At 41.8% G+C, this 26,073-nt stretch overlaps 1 protein-coding gene and 1 long non-coding RNA gene across 2 annotated transcripts; one reads left to right on the top strand and one right to left on the bottom strand.

The window, feature by feature from the left end:
• Positions 1-1,667: 1,667 nt before the first annotated feature.
• LOC139563757 (uncharacterized) lies at positions 1,668-2,638 on the top strand. The gene is made up of 2 exons (XR_011672634.1): positions 1,668-1,731; positions 2,205-2,638. It is a non-coding gene; the product is annotated as an uncharacterized lncRNA (long non-coding RNA).
• A 7,800-nt stretch (positions 2,639-10,438) lies between these two features.
• On the bottom strand, positions 10,439-22,254 carry LOC139563755 (calphotin-like). Its single transcript, XM_071382675.1, has 8 exons — positions 22,180-22,254; positions 22,003-22,078; positions 20,453-20,594; positions 13,171-13,237; positions 12,842-12,911; positions 12,615-12,728; positions 12,222-12,311; positions 10,439-12,101 (listed from the first exon to the last, which is right to left on the bottom strand). Exons 3-8 carry the CDS (start codon positions 20,584-20,586, stop codon positions 11,380-11,382), a joined length of 1,197 nt encoding a protein of 398 aa, XP_071238776.1. The 5' UTR covers positions 20,587-20,594; positions 22,003-22,078; positions 22,180-22,254; the 3' UTR covers positions 10,439-11,379.
• Between the last annotated feature and the right edge of the window lie 3,819 nt (positions 22,255-26,073).

Raw genomic sequence — 26,073 nt, 5'->3', positions numbered from 1 at the left:
ATTGTGCTCCGAGTTAGGGAAAGAGTCAGGACCACCGGTGGGTAGTGTCTGTTATAGCTTCCTCTTAGCTAATGCCGTTCAGCTACATGGACTTTTCTCATGTCACGTTTTCCACTGCAACACTTTTGATCAAGATATACATTTTTCTTTTTAAGTTTTGGAATAAAACAATCAATTGCTTCAGAATTGTTGGTTATACATGTTAATAAGCCAATTTAGAGGTGAGGTTATCAACTTCGCTGTAGGTCTGGTTTGGCTAATTAGAAAAGTTGGAAAAAATATTTAAAAGGAGGGGTTTTATCCAACTGGAATTTTCTAACTGTGCGGTATCTTATTTGTCCTCTATAAAACGTGATGGAGAGGGAGGAGTTTTCAGTCATCTCGCCATAGGATTGTGAGCGGTTGTTGTTGAGCGTCTCGGTCCAGTCCAGCTGTTCTCATCCGGACACCCATGAGACTCAGACAGGCACTGTAAAAGCTTTACAGTAGGCTAGAAGGCTATCTACAGGACTTCTGATGGTGACGACTCTCGGCGATGCAATTGTAGGATTGTAAACAGTGCGCTTTTAGACAGTGTACTTAAATGGATGGAGACGTTATGGACCTCAGAGGAACACAATAACATTTGGAAAGTTTCACCAAATGCCCTCTCGGTACTCAGAGGACTTTTTAATTTAGGCGGCAATTCTGCCACACATTTTTAGATTTCGTTTTTTTTCATTATTCCATTGTGCCACAGAGAGAATGACCGCTTTCACCCCGTGCATAAATGAACCTAATTATTGTACGAGCTACTGCGTGGAGACAAGTTAATGTTTAACTTCTGAGTTCTTGGATTTCTTGGTGGGGGGCCAACGCGAACTGGAAATGGGAACGTGCCTTTGCTGTGCCTTGTAAGTTTTTACAGCCTGGTGCCAAGGAACAACAACAACAACATGGGTAGCGGTAGTAGTCGAGGAAAGAAGGTTGCTCCTGCCAGTGTCAACGAGATAAACTCATTCAGAAGAGATGACAACACAGTCCACGTTTTGAAAGAGGAAAGACACGTGTTCAAACCATTGAAAATAACCAAATCTACGAATTTAAGTCAGTCACGAAATAGAGCACAACAAGACTGCCACAGTGAAGGACACGATTCTGAATTTTCCGTAGAGGATGATGACATTGATGTGGAACTGAATCGAGTTCTACAGGAATATGACAATCGGGAATTGCGTTCCAAGAGGAAAACGTATCAAACGAAACCTTTCATCAGGTCTAATACATATGGGTTATGTCATTCCAGTCGAGTCCACAATGAAAGCGTTTTCAATTCAACCCCTCACTGGCAGAGTTCTGAATTGTCGGAGGGGCCTGGGGCATGTTGTCCATATAACGGTTCTGTTGGAGTCGAGGACAAGAAAAGCATCCCGGTCTTCAACCAGTTTTGCAAAATTACACAAATTCAGTTCTCAAGCGGCACTCAGGAAAATGTAAGAATATTATTTTATCTAGTTCTGGTCAGTTATGATGGACAAGGATAATCAAATTGACAGCATGTTGAGCTACGATTTCCTGTTTTAAAATTACTTAACCAATGGTATGGGTAACAGATTAAAACATTTGTATGTTTTAAGTTATCTGCAAACTCTATATTGTTTTCTGCCAACTCTGTTGTCAAAACTCTTAACAGGACTTGTTGACAACGGGGTCAGCTTGTGTGGAGTCAGTGCCTCGAGCAGAAACAGACTCGTAAGTAGCCTATCCTGCTCTTTCATAAATTATTCATTTTTAGCTCAGTGTCACACACACACGATTTCTGTAGTAACTGAAGATCGGGCAAGATCAAATTCACCTTGAGCATATCAAAATACCAAGCCATTGTGCTTTGGGCAGATCAGATTAGTTCCACGTCTGCAAACAACTTGGAAACAAACAGGTGTTTTATTGTGGCTCATTTATTTATATTCTTTAAAACATGGAAATATGCTGTAAATAAAGACTGTAATAACATATCTAATTGTAATTTTTTATAATTTGGAAATAGACCGTGGCTATATATATATATATATTGCCTCTATGGCGCACTGACTGAGCCCATTTGCGCATCAGAATTTGGTCCACAGTTTCATTCAACCTATTTCTTTAGGCTATGTCTGAAACCCTCTCTGCCAGTTATTTTATTGTTCTTACAATTATTGACATATCTATCGGTTCCTCCCCAGAGTCCTGGACGATGGCAATGGTCCCTCTCTCTCCATGCCTGTCATTCTGTATGATGGATCAGAAGTGGACCTGATGGAGACCATAGAGAGAGAGTTTAGTTGACCTCAAAGCTGAGACTAAAATAGCAGGATAACTTTTTAACCAAATATTCGTTTTTTGAATGGATGGTGAAGGTGCATAATGATGGAGGAATTCAGATATGATGCCATTGTTTTAGCACTACCACATATTTTTTTAAAGTAACTGGCCAGTGTTTACAGATTTATATGAAATAGGACCTATAATTAACTACAATATGAATTTAATAATTGTCCTTAAAAAAGTTGGCAATTAAGTATGTTAAAAAGCTGTTTTTCTGTGTTGAAATGGTGTGGGCGTACTACAACAACAGAATGGTGTGGGCATATACCATTCATTAAAAATGTTAAGGCGAGTAGACTGCTGATTGCCCAGCTGCCATCTTCCTCTATGAGGAAATAGTAGGTGGTTTTTTTTAGGTGGTTTTTTTCTTCTCCAATTTATGCTTTTGCCAAAAATAAGAGTATAGAATGAGTCAAAAACATTTGAGTTAAGAGAATATTAACTTTTAAAAGTGAGATTATCACAGGATAGTTTATAATAGGATACGTGACATGGTTCAATGTGCCAATAAATCAGCACAATCTACTTTTTAGTTTTTTCCAATTTCCGCCATCTTGGAGCTAAAATCGGGATCAAGTTTACTGTGCTAAAGCAGATACAAAAAAAAATTGTAATAGAGAGCATTATACAATATAGCAAACTCTTTATGCATGTCCGCTATTGATCAAATCAAATTGTATTTTTCACATGTTTCGTAAAAACAACAATGCAGAGAGAAAAATAGAAAAATATATAACACAAGGAATAAATACACAATGAGTGATGATAACTTGGCTATATACAGTGGGGCAAAAAAGTATTTAGTCAGCCACCAATTGTGCAAGTTCTCCCACTTAAAAAGATGAGAGAGGCCTGTAATTTTCATCATAGGTACACTTCAACTATGACAGACAAAATGAGAAAAAGAAATCCTGAAAATCACATTGTAGGATTTTTAATTAATTTATTTGCAAATTATGGTGGAAAATAAGTATTTGGTCAATAACAAAAGTTTCTCAATACTTTGTTATATACCCTTTGTTGGCAATGACAGAGGTCAAACGTTTTCTGTAAGTCTTCACAAGGTTTTCACACACTGTTGCTGGTATTTTGGCCCATTCCTCCATGCAGATCTCCTCTAGAGCAGTGATGTTTTGGGGCTGTTGCTGGGCAACACGGACTTTCAACTCCCTCCAAAGATTTTCTATGGGGTTGAGATCTGGAGACTGGCTAGGCCACTCCAGGACCTTGAAATGCTTCTTACGAAGCCACTCCTTCGTTGCCCGGGCAGTGTGTTTGGGATCATTGTCATGCTGAAAGACCCAGCCACGTTTCACCTTCAATGCCCTTGCTGATGGAAGGAGGTTTTCACTCAAAATCTCACGATACATGGCCCCATTCATTCTTTCCTTTACCAGTCGTCCTGGTCCCTTTGCAGAAAAACAGCCCCAAAGCATGATGTTTCCACCCCCATGCTTCACAGTAGGTATGGCGTTCTTTGGATGCAACTCAGCATTCTTTGTCCTCCAAACACGACGAGTTGAGTTTTTACCAAAAAGTTCTATTTTGGTTTCATCTGACCATATGACATTCTCCCAATCTTCTTCTGGATCATCCAAATGCTCTCTAGCAAACTTCAGACGGGCCTGGACATGTACTGGCTTAAGCAGGGGGACACGTCTGGCACTGCAGGATTTGAGTCCCTGGCGGCGTAGTGTGTTACTGATGGTAGGCTTTGTTACTTTGGTCCCAGCTCTCTGCAGGTCATTCACTAGGTCCCCCCGTGTGGTTCTGAGATTTTTGCTCACCGTTCTTGTGATCATTTTGACCCCACGGGGTGAGATCTAGCCCCAGATCGAGGGAGATTATCAGTGGTCTTGTATGTCTTCCATTTCCTAATAATTGCTCCCACAGTTGATTTCTTCAAACCAAGCTGCTTACCTATTGCAGATTCAGTCTTCCCAGCCTGGTGCAGGTCTACAATTTTGTTTCTGGTGTCCTTTGACAGCTCTTTGGTCTTGGCCATAGTGGAGTTTGTAGTGTGACTGTTTGAGGTTGTGGACAGGTGTCTTTTATACTGATAACAAGTTCAAACAGGTGCCATTAATACAGGTAACGAGTGGAGGACAGAGGAGCCTCTTAAAGAAGAAGTTACAGGTCTGTGAGAGCCAGAAATCTTGCTTGTTTGTAGGTGACCAAATACTTATTTTCCACCATAATTTGCAAATAAATTCATAAAAAATCCTACAATGTGATTTTCTGGATTTTTTCTCTCTCATTTTGTCTGTCATAGTTGAAGTGTACCTATGATGAAAATTACAGGCCTCTCTCATCTTTTTAAGTGGGAGAACTTGCACAATTGGTGGCTGACTAAATACTTTTTTGCCCCAATGTACATGGGGTACCAGTACCGAGTCGATGTGCAGGGGTATGAGGTAATTGCGGTAGATATGTACAGTTCATATAGGGTCAGTGTTTTATTCGAGACTGAGTCAAGACCGAGACTAGAAAAATGACAGTCCAATTCAAGACCATGATTGTAATTGTGTAAAATTGGGACCAAAAAATGTCCAGTACTTCTGTGTTCATATTTCAGAAGAACATATGGATTCTTTAGACCAGGGATTCGTAAACCTTTTCAGCCTGGGACCCAAATGAGAAATTCTGTGTTTTCCTGGGACCCAACCTTACGAAAACATACCCCCTTTTGGGGGTCCTAAGTGAGATTTTTTGGGGGAGGGGCACCCCACCTCACGGGCAAACATTTTTAGTGGCCCTTCTCTTGACTGCATAGAGAAAAAAGTTTTAAAGTTAATTTCCAGCAATTATACACATTCGGCAATTGGGAGAGAAAATGCTGCAGTGTTAAAGCACGTGTTCCTCAAGTCTGAACATTTTGCCATGAGAGGGAGAGAGCATTTAGCAATTTTATAAAACATTTCATGCAATTCTACTCATTTTGCCATGGGGCAGAGAAAAGAAAACTGCATTTTTAATGCTAATTTCCTGCAATTCTACACATTGGGCCATGACTTATGCCTTGTTAATATGATATCTGAGTGAGAGTGACTAACAAAATCAATGTGGGCCCCCAGTAGGTCAGGGCCCATGGGCAAATGCCCTGCTTGTCCGGTCGGTATTCGTCCATGATAACTACAAGTTTAGATAGCTGGCTAGACTAACTTACCAATCTAAAAACGGTTAACTGAGATGGCTAATTGAGTGACAAACATAAAAAGAGAAAAACTGCTGATGCACAACCAAATTTCAAAATTGCACCTTGTGTATTCTACATGAAATGTGTGGTCCTTTGTAGCAAAGTTGGTAGAGCATGGGGCTTATAAGGGTAGGCGGTTCGATTCCCGGGACCACCCATAGATCAAATGTATGCACCCATGACTGTGAGTCAATTTGGATAAAAGCTTCTGCTAAATGGCATATTTTCTAACTCTCAACAGTAATTTGAGACCCTGACTAAGTTGCTAATAAAAAAAACACATCTGCAACCCATACTTTAAGAAAGGCTGCTTTAGACATTCAGAATGGTGAAAAAATGCCTGCTGAGTGCAAATAGGGAGCCACTCTACAAATGATCACTAACCCAAACAGATCTATAATAGATAAAAATACAACTTCCTCCGGTCTCCCCTTACTAATAGTGAGGACGCAACTTTAAATAATTCCCCCCACTCTTCCCTAACAGCGAATTAAGGAAGTTCTGACGAGCGCAACGAAGTTTGAGGATATTTTTCAACAAAAGTTAAGGACAGTAATGTCATGAGTAAAGTAGGAAGCCCTGGTTTCGATAGGTGATAAGATATTGTCATAAAAGGGGTGTGGATATTTGGCCTGGCAAAGCGGCTTTATGCGCTGACTGAATGGGAGCCGAAATTCTGAAGGTTTTACTCTGCTGGTCTCAGGAAGAAATTACAAGTCCTCATTGTCCGAGACCAAGTCAAGACCGAAGAAATAAGTATCGGACACAGAGACTAGACGAAGAGACTTAATATCTGGTCTTGAGTACTACAACACTGGGTAGGGGTAAAGTGACTATAGGCCAAAGGATAAATAATAAACAGTACAGCAGCGTATGTGATGAGTCAAAAGAGCAAAAAGGGTGAATGCAGATAGTCCGGGTAGCGATTTGGTTAACTAATTATCAGTCCTATGGCTTGGAGGTAGACGCTGTTCAGGGTACTGTTGGTTCCAGACTTGGTGCATCGGTACCGCTTGCCGTGCAGTAGCAGAGAGAACAGCCTATGACATGGGTGTCTGGAGTCTTTGACAATTTTTAGGGCCTTCCTTTGACACCGCCTGATATAGAGGCCATGAATGGCACGGAGCTTGGACTCAGTGATGTACTGGGCCATACGCATTGCTCTCTGTAGCGCCTTGCGGTCAGATGCCAAACAGTTGCCATACCAAGTGGTGATGCAGCCAATCAAGATGCTCTCAATGGTGTAGCTGTGGAAATTTTAGAGGATCTGAGGGCCAATGCCAAATATTTTCAGCCTCCTGAGATCGAAGAGGCATTGTCGAGCCTTCTTCACGACTGTTGGTCTGTGTGAACCATGTTAATTAATTCTTTAGTGATGTGGGCACAGAGGAACTTTAAGCTCTTGATTAGTGCCATATTGATGCAGATGTATATACAGTGGGGAGAACAATTATTTGATACACTGCCGATTTTGCAGGTTTTCCTACTTACAAAGCATGTAGAGGTCTGTAATTTAAAAAAAATTACAGACCTCTACATGCTTTGTAAACAGGAAAACCTGCAAAATCAGCAGTGTATCAAATAATTGTTCTCCCCACTGTATATATATATATATACTGTACCAGTCAAAAGTTTGGACACACCTAATCATTCAAAGGTTTTTCTTTCATTGCACTATTTTCTACATTGTAGAATAATAGTGAAGACATCAAACATCATGAAATAACACATATGGAATCATGTAGTAAAAATGTGCAGCACCCCATCACTCTCCTTCTTGGTCAAATAGCCCTTACACAGCCTGGAGGTGTGTTTTGGGTCATTGTCCTGTTGATAAACAAATTATAGTCCCACTAAGCGCAAACCAGATGGGATGGCGTATCGCTGCAGAATGCTGCGGTAGCCATGATGGTTGTGTACCTTGAATTCTAAATAAATCACAGACAATATCACCAGCAAAGCACCTCCACACATCACACCTCCTCCTCCATGCTTCACGATGGGAACCACACATGCGGAGATCATCCGTTTACCTACTCCACGTCTCACAAAGACACAGCGGTTGGAAACCAAAAAATTCACATTTGGACTCATCAGACCAAAGGACAGATTTCCACCATTCTAATGTGCATTGCTCATGTTTCTTGGCCCAAGCAAGTCTCTTATTATTATTGGTGTCCTTTAGTAGTGGTTTCTTTGCAGCAATTCGACCATGACGGCCGGATTCACGCAGTCTCCTCTGAACAGTTGATGTTGAGATGTGTCTGTTACTTGAACTCTGTGAAGCATTTATTTGGGCTGCAATCTGAGGTGCAGTGAACTCTAATGAACTTATCCTCTGCAGAAGAGGTAACTCTGGGTCTTCCTTTCCTGTGGCGGTCCTCATGAAAGCCAGTTTCATCATAGCACTTGATGGTTTTTGCAACTGCACTTGAAGAAAGTTGTTGACATTTTCCGGATTGACTGACCTTCATGTCTTAAAGTAATGATGACTGTCATTTCTCTTTGCTTATTTGAGCAGTTCTTGCCATAATATGTACATGGTCTTTTATCAAATAGGGCTAACACAGCTGATTGGCTCAAACGCATTAAGAAGGAAAGAAATTCCACAAATTACCTTTTAACAAGGCACACCTGTTAATTGAAAGGCATTCCAGGTGACTACCTTATGAAGCTGGTTGAGAGAATGCCAAGAGTGTGCAAAGCTGTCATCAAGGCAAAGGGTGGCTACTTTGAAAAAATATATTTTGATTTGTTTAACACTGTTTTGGTTACTACAAGATTCCATGTGTTATTTCATAGTTTTAATGTTTTCACTATTGTTCTACAATTGAGAAAATACCAAATATAAAGAAAAACCTTTGAATGAGTAGATGTGTGCAAACTTTTGACTGGTACTGTATATATATAATATATAATTAAATACTGCATTTGCAGCACCATGCAGGGCTACAGACACCAACCAATCTAATAAACTATTAATTATCTCCATGGATATGTCTGTCAATGGGTAATAGACAGAATCATCCAGTGGTCTATTCCAATGTGGGATTCAACATCGTGTCAGCCCACAAAATTGCTGCAAAAACAATTCGGTCTTACAAAACATTTGTCATTGAGCAATGTCCTTGTAGTTTTGTAGTCTTAATGTTGCGAATTTCAAAGTCTGGCATTCTCTGGATTTATGGTGCTTTCAAAACAACTGGGAACTCGGAATCAAACAAGGCCGAATCATGATGACGTCATTGAGCTTCAAGTCGTAGCTCTAGAAAGAGGCCGGATTTACAATTCTGAGTTGGATGACCGTTCAAAATGTTTTTTCCCAGTCGGAGCTAATTTATTCCCGATTTCCCAGTTGTCTAGAGTTACACAGCTCAAAGACTTCACTTATTTCAACAAGGCTTATGGGCATGCTATAATAGTTGAACAAAAGGCATATTTTTCTCTCAATGCCTACTTTTAAAAGGTATGTGCTAGGGATGTGTATTTAAGTTTCATTTCCTGACCACAGTTCTAGCAGTGTCCCCACCCTTCCTCAGAAGGAATGCACAGTATCCAGCAGGGTTTTAGAGGGGCTGAATGTGGCACATTCTTTGGCATCTCACTTTCCACTGACAGAGAAATCCAGTAAGAGATAGTGAGTTGTACTTCCCCACTGTGGTGAGAAAAATTAATTGCATCTGCACACAGAAGCGCTTACACAATATTTTGAATAGGAATTCTGATATGTTTAATTTCAAATTAAATTGTTGTAATGAATGAGGTTACAGATTTTCTAATGTGATATTGTAATGGTGTATTACATCTGTCCTTGTATTTCATTCTGCTCAGCCTATATGCTCTAATAATGACAATAGACATTTTATAACACTGAATTTATAGTTATATTGTACATAAATTCTAAATGATTGGTTTTACCCCTCGCCTGTAAAGCTTTGAATAAATAAATGGAAATGCCTACTATTTACTAAAACTACATACTGTGTATTAATAGTACAACATACTATTTACAATGTACTGTTTAGTAAAAATGTATGCAGTAAGCAACAAATATCAACATACCACTCAGCCATACTGAAATGGCGTCATCTAATGCTCAAACGCGCTTGTTCCCTGCTATTTGTACATTTTTGTAGAGCGTGTCCCCTATTCTGTTTATCAGCTGTTGTCAAATACTTGTGTGAAAAGACAATTATCTTCCTCAATAGTGTGCAGCAAATTCATAGAGATAGTTAGAGGACACAACATTGTACCTGTCCCATTATAGCATCTGTGAGAGCATGGGCAGCGCCATTGAGGCCATCTCCATTTTAAAGTAGTACATTTTAGTGCAGTTGGTAAACAAACTGAAAGGTTGCGTACTGCCATCCGGAGTGTGTTGTCTGAACAGGTATAAAGCCAAGGTTGGCGCTTTACTGCCCCTACAGTTATGGAATGTTTGCGCACAAGTAAAATTCAATGGCCGATCCATCCTTGGACCTGGATGGAATTATATGAGCCTTCCTTAACCCATAGGAAGTCCCACCGAGTTAACTACTTCAAAATGGTGAAATTCCTCAATGCCCATGATAAAACAAGTTTTTGGCCACTGGAGTCCTCTGTCATTCTCTATGCGCAAATTCTAATTGATTTAAAGCCAAAATTAGTATGACATTCTTGCACTTAAAGCATACTAAATTTTCTAAATGACACATACTATAAATAAAAATTGCATACCCAAAAAGCCTTCTATTTAAGTATGGGTATTCAGACACACCCATAATGTTGTCCATTTAATTTGTTGATATACATGAATTATTTATTAAGAATGCACCACTATTGTCATTAAAGTATAATGTTTGTAATTCTAGAGAGGGAACGAGTCTTAAGTGGACCAAGTTGAATGAATCTCAAAGAAACCAGTAACTCAATGCTTTATTACTGTGTAATTGCCACTTCACCCTGTAATGTGTTAGTAAATACAAACATAAAGCCTACTCTGGAACATGTTAGGTGACCCAGTTCTACTCTGGGCTTAGGGTCCTTCCTTATGGAATATGTAGCATAGCATTGTACGGAGTTTAATGCAAAGCTAATGAAAGGACTGGAAATAGTGTATAAGAAGGATAGGACAGTGAGATAGATACCTGTCTCATGAGATCGTATAAGATGTGGACTGGGTACAACCCTTATCTTCATCATCTGAGACATGTTACATCTAGAAATGGCACAGTTGAGTCTATATAAATATAATTTATGACGTAACACACATTTGAAGTCTTATGAGATATTCTACGATGATCATCCCTCCACTTCTCTGGTAATGGAGGTGAAAATCCCTCCGGTTCCTCATCCTCCGATGGAAGCACAGGGGGTGGCGTGGTACTTTTACTAAGCTTCCTTCTCACTCTAGCGTACATTGGATTCCACCCCCTGTCACAGAAACCCTCCTCTACCAATGAGAGAGGGCTTGTAAGGTCAAGCCCTTCTGGCTCTGTGACTGTGGTTGTTATTGGCTCATCGTCAGGCAGTGTGGTTGCGCTCAATTTATGGACCAGTTCAGCTATGGTTTCATACCCAGGGGTTATCAGATCCCCTGGCTCTGTGACTGGGGTTGTGATAGGGTCATCGTCAGGCAGTGTGGTTGCACTCGAATCCTGGACCAGTTAAGCTATAGTCTCATAGCCTGTGCTTGCCAGGTCCGCTGGCTCGGTGACTGTGGTTGTGTCATCGTCAGAATGTGTGGTGGATTTATTGACCAGTTCAGCTATGGTTTGAGAGCTTGGGGTTGCCAGGTCCACTTCCACAGAGTGTTCATCAGGATTGGGCTCCCCAATGATCTCATAGGTATGCTGGGGTCAGACACACAGGGAAAGCCCCTGGTTCTGGTCCTCACCATCCACATGAACCTCTACTTCAAGCTGAGGGTTAAAGCTGGAGCTGAACTCCGCAGGGGCCTCCAGGAGGTCAATGTCATTCATGATGGGGAATTCCACAGGTGCAAGGCTGTCCACGATGGGGACGTCTATGATGGGAGCATCCAGCTCCAGGGTGTCAAGAACATTTACGATAGGGGTATCTGGAGTGTCAAGGTCATTGATGACAGGGATGTCCACAGGTTCAAGGCTGTTTACAATGAGGGCATCCAGCACCAGTGTGTCAAGACTGTTGATGACTGGGGCATCCAGGTTCTCTAAGCCAACTGGAGCATTCGGGATATCAAGGTCATTAATGACAGTGGCATCCGCATGTTCAACAGGTTCAAGGCTGCTCACGATGGGTGCATCCACAATTGGGGCTTGCAGAGGTTCAAGGCTATTCACAATGGTGACATCCATGATGGGGAGATCCACGTTGGGGACTTCCACAGGTTCAAGAATGCTCACGATGGGGACAACCAGAGGTTCAAGGATGGGGACAGCAACAGGTTCAAAGCTGCTCACGATGGTGGCATCTAGGGTGTCCTCTGAATAGACAGGTGGGGATAAAGATTCAAGGGGGGTGTCGACTTCCACCATGGCAATGGGGGCTGGGATAAAGTGGAGCTCAGGTGTGAAGTTCAGGACATCACTCAGGTCACCTACAAGGTGAGAGAAGTAGTAAATAATTGAGAAGTTTCACTTAACCTTAAGCTTGGCCAAAGAGAGATTGAGCCCCATTAGTTTGAGGAAATGCACATGGGTGATTTGAGATAGCCTACCAATGTCGACGGTTGTGGGAGGCGAAGGAGATATAATCGTCATGGCCATGTGGGTTCTGTTGGCAATCTGCAAGGCACTTGGAGAATCACCTGCAGGGCATCAAAACACACCTGTTAAACTCACCCACTACACTTGTGCTGTGTCCCAATAATATATAACTTTTTCTAAAAGTGTTCACTTGTTCTACTTTCCATGAATCTAATAGCATTGGATTGGTGGAGGCAAGGGAGTTTATATCAATATTCCTTATGCCAGTTATTTCCTTTCAAGTCAGTGAAGGGAAGTGAACATGTTGGGAGGTAGGAGAGATTGGGATGCAACCAGACACATGGAAGAAATACGGAGGGAGAGAAACTTAGAGAGAGTGAAACAGAGATTGGTGAAGGTAGCACCTTGATCAGGTGCCTGCCTGTGGCTCCTCCAGGGTTTCAACCAGGTGACATCCTGCTCAGCAGGAGGCTGCTCTGGGACACCAATGACACTGTCCTCAGGTCTGGGACTGAAATCTAACCAAGGAGGAGATGAAAACCAAACACACACCGTAAAACAACCATTTCTCCTCTCTGCTTGTTGTAATTAGATAACACCTGAAAAAAAGTGGAACAGTTGGGTTTCCCACCACTCTCATCTTTTCTGATGTCATTGATCATTGAGTTCTCCCTGGCGGCCAAGGCATCCTCTAGCTTCACCTGTCAATCAAATATCATCATCAGCAAATGACATCACAGCTATACTGGTTTCAGAATAACCCATCTCTCACCACTGGTCTCTAGACAAAGTACTCACAAAAGGATTCCATCCATTGCATCCCTCCCTTCTACTCATTCCATGCTTCCTCCGTATCTCCCTACCTCCAATCTAACCGACTTCTGAGCGCCTACCCCCACCCCAAGTGTAACCCTGGACAGGACATAGCGGTCATCATTGTTGTTGCCTGTCCCATCTCACCACTCTGACCAGCTGTGACTGGGTTCTGTCCACTTCCTCACCACCATCCCGCAGCGTATAGGAATGCCTGTGGAACACAAACTAGAGAATCAGAACTTGTACAAGAAATATCTACCAATGCTTACAGTATGCTTAGCCAGCAGCATGCCACCCTGCATCCCAGTGCTGGCCTGCCTCTGAAGGTAGGCAGGGTCGGTCCCTGGATGGGGGACCAGATGCTGCTGGAAGTGATGTTGGAGGACCAGTAGAAGGCACTATCCCCTCTAGTCTAAGAAGATCCCAATGCCCCAGGGTAGTGAAGGGGACATTGCACATTCATCTTTCGGATGGGACGTTAATTAAACGTGTGTCCTAACTCTGTGGTCATTAAAATTCTCATGGCACGTGTCGCACGAGTAGGGCTGTTAACCTCGGTGTTCTGGCAAAATTCCCAAACTGATCGCATTTCCATAATAGCCACCTAATAATCCTACTCATTACTAATTGGCATATATCACTCCTCACCTCTCCACCATACTAACTGATGTGTGGTGAGCGTTCTGCTTCTACTAAGCGACACACACAGTGCATCTGGAAAGTATTTAGACCCCTTGACTTTTTACACATTTTATTACATTACAGCCTTATTCTAAAAGAGATTTAAAAAATATAAAATCCTCAGCACACACACCATAATGACAAAGCAAAAACAGGTTAAGAATTTTTTGCCAGTGTATAAAAAATAAAATATATATCACATTTACATAAGTATTCAGACCCTTTACTCAGAACTTTGTTGAAGCACCTTTGGCAGTGATTACAGCCTCAAGTCTTCTTAGGTATGACGCTATAAGCTTGGCACACCTGTATTTAGGGAGTTTCTCCCATTCTTCTCTGCAGATCCTCTCAAGCTCTGTCAGGATGGATGGGGAGCATCGCTGCGCAGCCATTGTCAGGTCTCTCCAGAGATGTTTGATCGGGTTCAAGTCCAGGATCTGGCTGGGCCACTCAAAGACATTCAGAGACTTGTCCTGAAGCCACTCCTGCATTGTCTTGGCTGTGTGCTTAGGGTAATTGTCCTGTTGGAAGGCGAACCTTTGCCCTAGTCTGAGGTTGAGCGCTCTGGAGCAGGTTTTCATCCCAGATCTCTCTGTACTTTACTCCGTTCATTTTTCCCCTCGACCCTGACTAGTCTCCCAGTCCCTGAACAACTTCCCCACAGCATGATGCTGCCCAACATGCTTCACTGTAAGGATGTGCCAGGTTTCCACCAGACGTGAAACTTGGCCTTCAGGCCAAAGTGTTCAATCTTGTTTTCATCAGACCAGATCATCTTGTTTCTCATGGTCTGAGAGTCTTAATGTAATTTTGGCAAACTCCAAAATGGGCTGTCATGTGCCTTTTACTGAGGAGTGGCTTCCGTCTGGCTACTCTACCATAAATGCATGACTGGTGGAGTGCTGCAGAGATGGTTGTCCTTCTGGAAGGTTCTCCCATCTCCACAGAGGAACTCTAGAGCTCTGTCAGAGTGACCATCAAGTTTTTGTTCACCTCCCTGACCAAGGCCCTTCTCCCCCGATTGCTCGGTTTGGCCGGACAGCCAGCTCTAGGAAGAGTCTTGGTGGTTCCAAACTTCTTCCATTTAAGAATGGAGGCCACTGTGTTTTTGGGGACCTTCAATGCTCCAGATATTTTTTGATACCCTTCCCTTTTTTGATACCCTTTGATACAATTCCTTCGACCTTATGGCTTGGTTTTTGCTCTGACATGCACTGTCAACTGTGCGACCTTCAGTAGACAGGTGTGAGCCTTTCCAAATCATGTCCAATCAGTTTAAATTTACCACAGGTGGACTCCAATCAAGTTGTAGAAACATCAAGTATGATCAATGGAAACAGGATGCAACGGAGCTCAATTTCACATCTCATAGCAAAGGGTCTGAATACTTATTTACATAAGGTTTGTTTTTTTATTTGTTATAAATTTGGAAAAATTCTTAAATCCTGTTTGTCATTATGGGGTACTGTATGTAAATTGATGAAGAACATTTATTTAATACATTTTAGAATAAGACTGAATCTTAACAAAATATAGATAAAGTCAAGGGGTCTGAATACTTTCCGAATGCACTGTACTTCCATACATTTTTGCAGCTGGTACCGGGGGACCTTCAGACGAGTTTTGGGAAGCCTGTGGGCATCCTAGAGCAAAGCAACTGACATATACCTTTCCACAGATGGGGTCATGTTAATGTATCCGATTTGAAATGGCTAGCTAGGTAGCGGTGGTGCACGCTAGCAGCGTTTCAGTCGGTGACGTCACTTGCTCTGAGACTTGAAGTAGTGGTTCCCCTTGCTCTGCAAGGTCCGCGGCCTTTGTGGAGCGATGGGTAACGATGCTTCTTGGGCGACTGTTGTTGATGTGTGCAGAGGGTCCATGGTTCGCGCCCGGGTCGGGGCGAGGGGACGCCGTAAAGTTATACTGTTACATTGGTGCCGTGTAGCCAAAACTGTTCAGATGCTACAGAAAGTTGGCAGATCGGCTGTACCGACTTCAGACAAGTCCCAAGACGCTTGTGGGGGTTGTAGAGCAAAACAGAACAAGATTGTGTTCATGAGAGTCTCATCGGTCCATAGATGGGTCATAATTAGTAGGCCAAATCGGACGCGACAGACAATTGTGAGAAGACTGCTTTTTGGGATGTCTCATGGTCTGACAAACACACTCTAGCTCTGTCACCTTTCACCACAGATGCGGAAGTGCGACAGGCGCATGCAGTGGACTGAAATGTATCCAATGCAAAAAAAACATCTCTAGCTTAAACGGACAGATTTTTATTATATGCTAATTAGATTTCCATAAGGGCATCGACCTTAGGGGGTTGAAGAGCAACTTCCCCTAAAAACCAACTTCTCATTTAGAAAACAGCCTTTGGTATCAGTATTTACACTGACTACAAAGTGTAAATAGGATAATTTTGGTCATAAAGTCAATCTAGTGCAAAGCAGAGTTGTGAGACTTCACAACATAAATGAAGGTTGGGTATGTTTCAACCTGACAACGTCTGGCACAAGTAACCATCAATACAGAGTGCTGCTGCACACGACCCAATCGTAATGGCGGTGGTAAATTTGTGTAGACTTTGGATATCCCTATGGGGTCATTTTGGGATAGTCAGTAAATTACACATGGGACAATATGTTAAAATTCCAATAGCTCAAAATTACTTAAAAACATCAAACAAACTAAATTGTATTAATTCATATACCAATATTGACAGGATTTAATGAAAAAACTAAAAGGTGTGCAACGTGAACATTGTGTAATTTATTGACAGTCCCTAACTAGCCCCGAGACACCCACAAACCATACCCCAAAGGTACATTTTTTTTAACTAGGCAAGTCAGTTAAGAACAAATTCTTATTTACAATGACGGCCTACTGGGGAACAGTGGGTTAACTGCCTTGTTCAAGGGCAGAACGACATATTTTTACGTTGTCAGCTCAGGGATTTGATCCAGCAACCTTTCAGTTACTGGCCCAATGCTCTAACCACTACTGTAGGCTACAGTACCTGCCACCCCGAAACAAACTCCTTTTTGAATTCAGTCATGGCCGCTATAATTTGTTAATGAACCAAATCTAAACGACACCAAATCAGGAAGTGCAATTGCCTTTTAAAAAGGTCCAATGCAGTCGTTCTTAATATCAAATCACTTCTGGGTAACAATTAAGTACCTTACAGTGATTGTTTTCAATTCAAATGGAAAAGAAATGAAAAACAAAAATAGCTTCTTAGCAAAGAGTAATTTCTCAAGCAAGAATTTAGTCAGGAATGTCTGGGAATGGTGTGAGTGGGGAGGGGGAAACTGAAAACTAGCTGTATTGGCAGAGAGGATTCAATCTCTTTCTTATTGCTCTACTAACTCATTTACCACCTGGCGATGTCACTAGGCACACCAAAACAGGCTGAAATTCAGGTGGTCTTACACTAAATGCTCTTACACTAAATGGGAATTATCATAATTCACAGTACTATTCCAACCTCAGTGTTGAAACGTATAGAAAAACACAGGAAAATTACCTTGAAGACTCCATAATGCTCAACAACTGTGGGAAGCATTGGAGTCAACATGGGCCAGCATCCCTGTGGAACACTTGACACCTTGTAGAGTCCATGCCCCAACGAATTGAGGCTGTTCTCAAAAGGGGGTGCAACTCAATATTAGGAAGGTGTTCCTAATTTTTTGTTCACTCAGTGTATTGTTGAACATATACTCTACAGCAGTGGTCAAACTTTGAGTCAATATTACTTTTGCATTTAAAAAGCACGTCTAACTTTGATAACAAAATAGATCAGTTGGTGTAGCACTTGCAAGGCACAGCTGAGCATACATTTTAATAATTCGCTTTATGTTACGGGACTGATGGTACACTACATGACCAAAAATATGTGGTCACCTGCCCGTCGAACATCTCATTCCAAAATCATGGGCATTCATATGAAGTTGGTCCCCCCTTTGCTGCTATAACAGCCTCCAGTCTTCTGAGAAGGCTTTCATCTAAAATGTTGGAACATTGGAAACAAGTCCCCGCAGCATTCATCCACAAGAGCATTAGTGAGGTTGGGCACGGATGTTTGGCGATTAGGCCTGGCTCGCAGTCGGCATTCCAATTCGTCCCAAAGGTGTTCGATGGGGTTGAGGTCAGGCCAGTCAAGTTCTTCCACACTAGACTCGACAATCCATTTCTGTTTGGACCTCACTTTGTGCATGGGGGCCTAGCCTGAACCATGATTTGTCCATTGGACTGCCAGATGGTGAAGCAAGATTCAGCACTCCAGAGAACGCGTTTCCACTGCTCCAGAGTCCAATGGCGGCGAGCTTTACACCACCCATCCAACACTTGGCATTGCGCATAGTGATCTTAGGCTTGTGTGCGGCTGCTCGGCCATAGAAACCCATTTCATGAAGCTCCTGACGAACAGTTCTTGAGCTGACGATGCTTCCAGAGGCAGTTTGGAACTCAGTAGTGAGTGTTGCAAGCGAAGACAGACGATTTTTACAGGCTCCACGCATCAGCACTCGACGGTCCCATTCTGTGAGCTTGTGAGACCCACTTCGCAGCTGTTGCTCCTCGACATTTCCACTTCACAATAACAGCACTTACAGTTGATTGGGGCATCTCTAGCAGGGTAGCAATTTGACAAAATGACTTGTTGGAAAGGTGGCATCCTAAGATAGTGCCACGTTGAAAGTCACTGAGCTCTTCAGCAAGGCCAATCTACTACCAATCCTTTCCTATGGAGATTGCGATAAAAAAAAATTAAATCCCGAGTTCCCAATGGTCTTGAACTCACTGAAGTTGGAAGTCTGAGATTTGAGTTCCCAGTTGTTTTGAACACAGCATTAGTCTCAGCAGAGAGAGGGAGAGGGCAGCAGAAGATCTGCCTCTCACGGTCCCACTCTCTCCTTCCTTTCCTCCAGCAAGGCTGACCAGAAAGAGGGGACAGTCTTCCACCTGATAGCGAATCTCCTGTCGCACCGCATCTGCCTCAGAAACAAATTCATGTTGTTCCTATGACCAGATAGAGTGAAATATTCCTCCATATTAAAATAGACAGGACTAGCTGCTGCTAATAATAAAACCGCAGGCCTATCGGCTACTAATTCATTGCAGTTGCAGCGCAAGCAGACGTAGAGAGAAGCTTGTTTTATGTTTTGTAGTAGTGTTGAATAAAAACAGTGTTGACATTGCTGAATAAAACTTAGACATGAACTCACTCATAAAAACAGCAGCTCTTTGCTGTATTATTTGACAGTCTCTCTCTAGTCATAAAATCTATCATAGGCTAGTATCGAACTTTGCTGTGGCCGGGGTCATGGAGCTATAGGTAGGCACGGTGATAACTAAAAGTAGCAGAGATCACCCTCTGGAACTTTGATATGTAAAGTATATTATGTTCAACAATATATTGAAAAATTATCCAAATCAATTTATATTTTCAATATTCATGATTATATTTTTTATATTCATAAATGCATGTAAGAAATGTGTTTTTGAAATCAAAATACTACTCATGTTACAGAGCAAGCGGTAAAGCTTCGTGTGACACCAACTTTTGCTTTGTAGCACCTACAGATTAAACATTATGGAGTTTTAAAGGAAGCCTGGGTTAGGCCAAAATGTCATAAATATGCAGACTTTGATTAATTATTTCTCAATTATGCTTCCAGATACAAATGTCAAATACATGTCAACAATCCTGCCACCAAAGGACCCTTCTACGGATACAATTTAGTGAAAATCATGGTCTTTTTTGTTGTTGTTATAGTTTCGTGAGGAATGACCCATTAGTCTGATTGTAACACAGGGAAGGTGGAGTGTGAACTCTTGCACTGACACTATCAAATCATTGGAGACATGCATGGAATGCAGTGTTTGAAGGTATGTGTATTCTCTCTCAAAAAGAGAGAAATTGATTTTTTCCTTCAGACAATGAGTGATCTACTGGTGGCATCAACATATACGCGTTACATTATGTGAAATGTGTTGTCTCGTAATGTATCGCCAGAGGGATACCAGAGGAATTCCTGGTGTGTGTGTGTGCGAGCATATTAGTGCATGCATTAGAGAGATATAGGTTTATGATTATCTAGAAGACAAAACCACTCAATATGGCATTCAAAGACTCAATGTCCCTATCAGCTGTAGAGCATCAGGAGGCTGCTGAGGGGAAGACGGCTCGTAGTAATGGCTGGAACGGTGCAAATGGAATGGCATCAAACATGAACAAAAATGTGTTTGATACCATTCCCTAGATTCCACTCATTACCACAAGCCCATCCTCCCCAGTTCACCCCTGGGGAGGACACGTACTACTGCGGCGTAGAGTATGTCATGATACTCCTGCGGCGTAGAGTATGTCATGATACTTCTGCGGAGTAGAGTATCATGACATTGATCAAGCATACATTGATAATGATTCATAAGTACCCAGTGAGCATTCCTACATATACATTACTTTTCTAGTCATGGTTTACATGTAAAACCACTCTCGCCATAGCCACAGTGGGTAGGAGAAAGTGTTCTGTTATTTTAGCCTGAGTCTATCATGTACTGTAGGGAGGGGTGAACTGGTTTTAGCCTGGAGCACTTAACTCCATGCATGTTTCATTCATACATTAACCTACAATTCATACCTGTAATCCTGCCATGTATGGTCATATACTCAGGCATCAAATGCTCTCTCTTATGCAAGAAAATATGTTCCTTCAGAAATGCAAAATAGTTGATCACTGACCTTCTACAGTTAGTGCAGAGGGCGAGGATGATGGAGAGGAGGAGGAGGAGCAGAGAGAACACGACGAAATCTGAAGAGAATGACCCCAACCCTGGAGCTGCCCATGGCCCCATGACCTCTCTCACCTGCACCATGGCAACTGCTGTTTTAGGGGGACACGTTAGTGAGCGAGGTGGAGAGAAAGTGGGTAGGTGAATACATGCTTTCGTGGGTTTGGTTGAAATACAAGCGTTTCATCTACTGAAATAAGTGTTTCGTTTGATGTCAATATGTACTTATGGACACTTATGGTTACATGATTAAAGAAAAGTTGCCAAAATAGAGCAAAGTACACAAGTGTACACAGAGGATCTAGCTACACCCTACCCATGTACAGTTTGCACATAATATTATTAAAGTCATGTTTAGAGTTCTTTGTTTATTCACAATGTTGACTAAATTCTCATTGGGTGATTCCTTACGAAGCTATAGGACAAAAATACCATGTTGAGGATTTTCACAAAATGTCATCCAAGAATGGTCCTTTGGATGAAGGATTGTTGACATATCTAAAAGTATAATTAAGAAATAATAAAAGTTGTCATATTTCTGACATCGGGCCTTACCCAGGCTTCCTTTAAAACTCCATGTTTCACCTGTAGCTGCTACAAAGCAAAAATTGGTGTCATGTGAAGATTTACCTCTTGCTCTAAAATGAGTAGTATTTTGATTTCAATGAAAATTTCCTTATAGTAAGTTATGAATATTGAAAAATATAAACATAATATATAAAAACAAAATGTTGGCTTATTTTCAATAAATTGTTGAATATACTCTACAGACATTTCAAAATTCCAGATACAAATGTCAAATATTTTCCCAAAGGAAAAAGTAACAGAGTGAAATACTTTTTTTTCCCTAGTTTAGTAAGGAATCACCCTATTTCATGCAAAACCCACCTCTGTCTGCACCCATATCTACTTAAGGAGGTGCTGGCTGCTTGCTTATGCACTTGAGGGTGAGAGGCCTGCTTAGCCCCTTACAGTAGATGGCAAGACAGCAAAAACATTGCCACTATTTTAAACAAAATAGTGAGGGATTTATATTGCTGGCAGTAAATCAGCACCAATATTTAAAAAAATGGGCCTAAAAGAATAAACGTGCACATGAACAAAAAAAAGGACAGGATAGACAGATTCACTGCATAAACAAGAGGGCACTGAAGATTGCTGGAATACAATCCAACAAATAAGCCTGTAATTATGAGAGCAGAGACAACAATACAGTCCTGTCACACCCTATTACCTCCGGACCTCATCAAATACATCACTTACTGATGATTAAGTAAGAGTAGCTGACTTTTCCAATCACTTACTGCACTTGCTCAATCAGTGAATGTGATACCAGCAAAAACAATGTCTGTAGGTAAATGCAGTGTTATCAACAAGTGTGCAAATCATTCTAATCAAAGTAAAACAAATTGAAATGGTGATAAACACATGTTCATTATATGCATGGCTTCTACAGATAGCTTGTAACAAAGTTACAGTATTTCGTACAAAATAACTTACCTTGTGATTCACAGGGATAACGTCTTGACTGTTACAATCCAATCAAACGCATAACCCAAGGCCATCTGTCAACATCCTGTGTCCAATAGCAGAAAGAAAAATACTCAGTTATTAACATTCAGATCAAATAAACATCTGACAACTGATATCATTAAGATTGTTTATATTCTATTCTACCATTCCAAGTGTGACCTAATGTCAGTTCCATTCTGTGTTCTCTGAAACACTTTCACCTGGTGGGAGGGGTCTCACTGCCTCTGCCAATCAATGACCCATTGATTTGAGCCAATCAAAATGGGATGCTGTTCATTGAAACACATTTTTATAGATGATACAAAAGCCGGTGCTCATAAAAATGAGGGCGCTCGTTTGACTCCTCGCTCTGTACCTGGGGTGTATTCACTAGGAACCAAACAGAACCAAAGGGAACAAAATGGGGGAAGGACCTACATACATTTGTAAAATAGAACGTTTTTGTTGTAAAACCCAACTGTTTTCAACAGTTTGAACTAATGATTACACCCCTGATGGGAACAATCCAAACAATCACAAAACCCAAACAACATACAGTGTATTGCAGATAAATCTTTAAATAATATTGAAATGGAACATTTTTATGAGCAAATACTGTAATCCTTGCACGAAGGAGCAGGTTGTTTCGACCACACCAGAAAACTCACACTTCAAAGAACAGTGTTAATGAACAGGTATTCCCTGACACCTAAAGCGTTGAATGTAGCCTACGGCAATCTTACAATTCACAATGTGTATCGAAACAGAATCCTCCCTCCTCGAAAGCCAGCCAGTTTACTCATTGACAGCCTTGAACACACAGGACAGAAGGCAAATACTGAACAATACTGGCATTTGTACGTGTTAAAGGGACATGACTAACTTTCACTGTACAGACTGAATGCTGTAATCCTGAAACACACCATCTTTCTCTCTATTTCTTTCATTCATCTCTTTCAAGAGGCTCTTGTTTTGTTGTGTGTCTTGTGTTCTGGGAATTGTGATCAAGCAGTTGTTGATGTTCTCGTACAAGACCGACAGAGTATCTCTTGCTGTGGGACAGATAAGGGGTTACTGTACAATGATATCAAACTGACTATTTAACTATATAACTATTTTATCAGTGCACAGCAGCCGCCAACTGATGTTTAACCCTTGATCACTGGTGGTGCGTAGTGTGTTGTGACCCCAGCTGTGTGTGCCACTGAGATGATAGAGGGAGAGAAAGGAGATGAGAAATACCAGTTGATATTGTGTATGACACGACAGTTTGAGGAGATTTAAAATGCGAAAAATAATATACAGTGTTCATGGAGTATATACAGTATTTACACAAAGGTCCACAAGCACACACACACTAAAAAAACTAACACACAGGTGAAGAGAAATTATTACTCACAGATTAAAAATCTTTTGCAGGGTCAGAACGCTTGACCTCTGACCTTGTCACAGACGACATTATCAACATACTGGTTATATGCTGTATCGGCAGGATAGAACAGCGGTGTCTGGTAAGACAAGGGGTGGCGGACTATGCATATATGTAAACAACAGCTGGTGCACAATATCTAAGGAAGTCTCAAGGTTTTGCTCGCCTGAGGTAGAGTATCTTATGATAAGCTGTAGACCACACTATCTACCTAGAGAGTTTTCATCTGTATTTTTCGCAGCTGTCTACATACCACCACAGACCAATGCTGGCACTAAGAACCCACTCAATGAGCTGTATTCCGAATTAAGCAAACAGGAAAACGCTCATCCAGACGTGGCGCTCCTAGTGGCCAGGGACTTTAATGCAGGGAAACTTAAATCTGTTTTACCAAATTTCAGCATACTAAATGTGCAACCAGAGCAGAAAAAAACTCTAGACCACCTTTAGTCCACACATAGAGACACGTACAAAGCTCTCCCTCGCCATCCATTTTGCAAATCTGTCCATAATTCTATCTTCCCGATTCCTGTGTACAAGCAAAAATTAAAGCAGGAAGCACCAGTGACTCGGTCAATAAAAAAGTGGTCAGATGAAGCAGATGCTAAGCTACAGACTGGAATATGTTCCGGGATTCTTCCTATGGCATTGAGGAGTACGCCACATCAGTCAATGGCTTCATCAATAAGTGCATCGATGACGTCGTCCCCACAGTGACCGAACGTACATACCCCAACCAGAAGCCATGGATTACAGGCAACATCCGCACTGAGCTAAAGGTTAGCTGCTGCTTTCAAGAAGCGGGACTCTAACCCGGACGCTTCTAAGAAATCCCGCTATGCCCTGTGATGAACCATCAAACAGGCAAAGTGTCAATACAGGACTAACATTGAATTGTACTACACCGTCCGCTCCGACGCTCGTCGGATGTGTCAGGGCTTGCAAACCATTACAGACTACAAAAGGGAAGCACAGCCGAGAGCTGCCCAGTGACACGAGCCTACCAGATGAGCTAAAATACTTCTATGCTCGCTTCGAGGCAAATAACACTGACACATGCATGAGAGGAACAGCTGTTCCGGACGACTGTGTGATCACGCTCTCCACAGCCGATGTGAGTAAGACCTTTAAACAGGTCAACATTCACAAGGCCGCAGGGCGGAGGTCAGAGATCTGGCAATGTGGTGCCAGGAAAACAACCTCTCCCTCAACGTGATCAAGTCAAAGGAGATGATTGTGGACTATAGGAAAAGGAAAACCGAGCACGCCCCCATTCTCATCGACGGGGCTGTAGTGGAGCACGTTGAGAGCTTCAAGGCCTTTGGTGTCCACATCACCAACAAACTAATATGGTCCAATCACACCAAGACAGTTGTGAAGAGGGCATGACAAAGCCTATTCCCTCTCAGGAGACTGAAAAGATTTGGCATGGATCCTCAGATCCTCAAAAGGGTCTACAGTTGCACCATCGAGAGCATCCTGACTGGTTGCATCATTGCCTGGTATGGCAACTGCTTGGCCTACGACCGCAAGGCACTACAGAGGGTTGTGCGTACGCCCCAGTACATCACTGGGGTCAATCTTCCCGCTATCCAGGACCTCTATACCAGGTGGTGTCAGAGGAAATCCCTAAAAAGTGTCAAAGACTCCAGCCACCCTAGTCATAGACTGTTCTCTCTGCTACGGCACGGCAAGCGGTACCGGAGCGCCAAGTCTAGGTCCAAGGGGCTTCTAAACAGCTTCTACCCCCAAGCCATAAGACTCCTGAACATCTAATCAAATGGCTTCCCAGACTATTTCCATTTCCCCCCCCCTCTTTTACACCGCTGCTACTATCTATTGTTATCATCTATGCATAGTCACTTTAATAACTCTACCTACATATATATATTACCTCAATTACCTTGACTAACCGGTGCCCCCGCACATTGACTCTGTAACGGTACCCCCTGAATAGTCTCACTATTTTTATTTTACTCCTGCTCTTTAACTACTTGTTACTTTTATTTCTTATTCTTATATGTATTTTTTAAACGGTGTTGTTGGTTAGGGGCTTGTAAGTAAACTTTTCACTGTACGGTCTACACCTGTTGTATTCGGCGCATGTGACTAATAAAATCTGATTTTATTTGTATATGGTACACTACAGCCACCACTTCTCTCCCTCTTTGTCTGTCTCTGTCTCTGTTCGCTTCTCACTGATATCTGATTCCATGTGTCGTTCAGCAGCAAGTAACCTTTGAACTTTACTTCCTCATTCCCAACTCTCATTCTCACTCAATGTGACACACTTGTCATATTCTGGCATGCTTTATCCCTTTCTCTCACCCTTATCACCTTCCTGATAAGAATTAACATGTCTGCCTTTAGCTTTCAGAATCACAACTATCACAGCTCAACTTTATTACGTTAAGTTTATGTATATTTTATATGTTAAGACCTGCACAGATATTGTAATTTTATGAAACACTTTACATTCAACCCTTACATTAGTGTGTTTTTATTACTGGGAAAGTCTTACTCTTAAACAGTGCAACGAGTTCATTAAGTATTGTGGCACTGTGCTTACAGCAGTGAAAAGTAAGTACATCTTAAAAAGCAGTAAAAGCCCAGTGCCATTATGTAAGAGG

Source organism: Salvelinus alpinus, chromosome 34 (assembly GCF_045679555.1).
Source record: "Salvelinus alpinus chromosome 34, SLU_Salpinus.1, whole genome shotgun sequence".
NCBI classification, from domain to species: Eukaryota; Metazoa; Chordata; class Actinopteri; order Salmoniformes; family Salmonidae; genus Salvelinus; species Salvelinus alpinus.
Note: the sequence above shows the minus strand (reverse complement) of the source record. Positions and strands in the feature narration are given on the sequence as shown.

Excerpts from the sequence above, each read along its gene's own strand:
- LOC139563755 (XM_071382675.1), bottom strand. The coding sequence starts at position 20,586 with ATGGTGCAGGTGAGAGAGGTCATGGGGCCATGGGCAGCTCCAGGGTTG. Across the intron at positions 12,729-12,841 it reads CATCAGAAAAGATGAGAGTG|ATTTCAGTCCCAGACCTGAG; the intron begins GTGGGAAACCCA and ends CTCCTTGGTTAG. Across the intron at positions 12,102-12,221 it reads TCCCACAACCGTCGACATTG|GTGACCTGAGTGATGTCCTG; the intron begins GTAGGCTATCTC and ends CTCACCTTGTAG.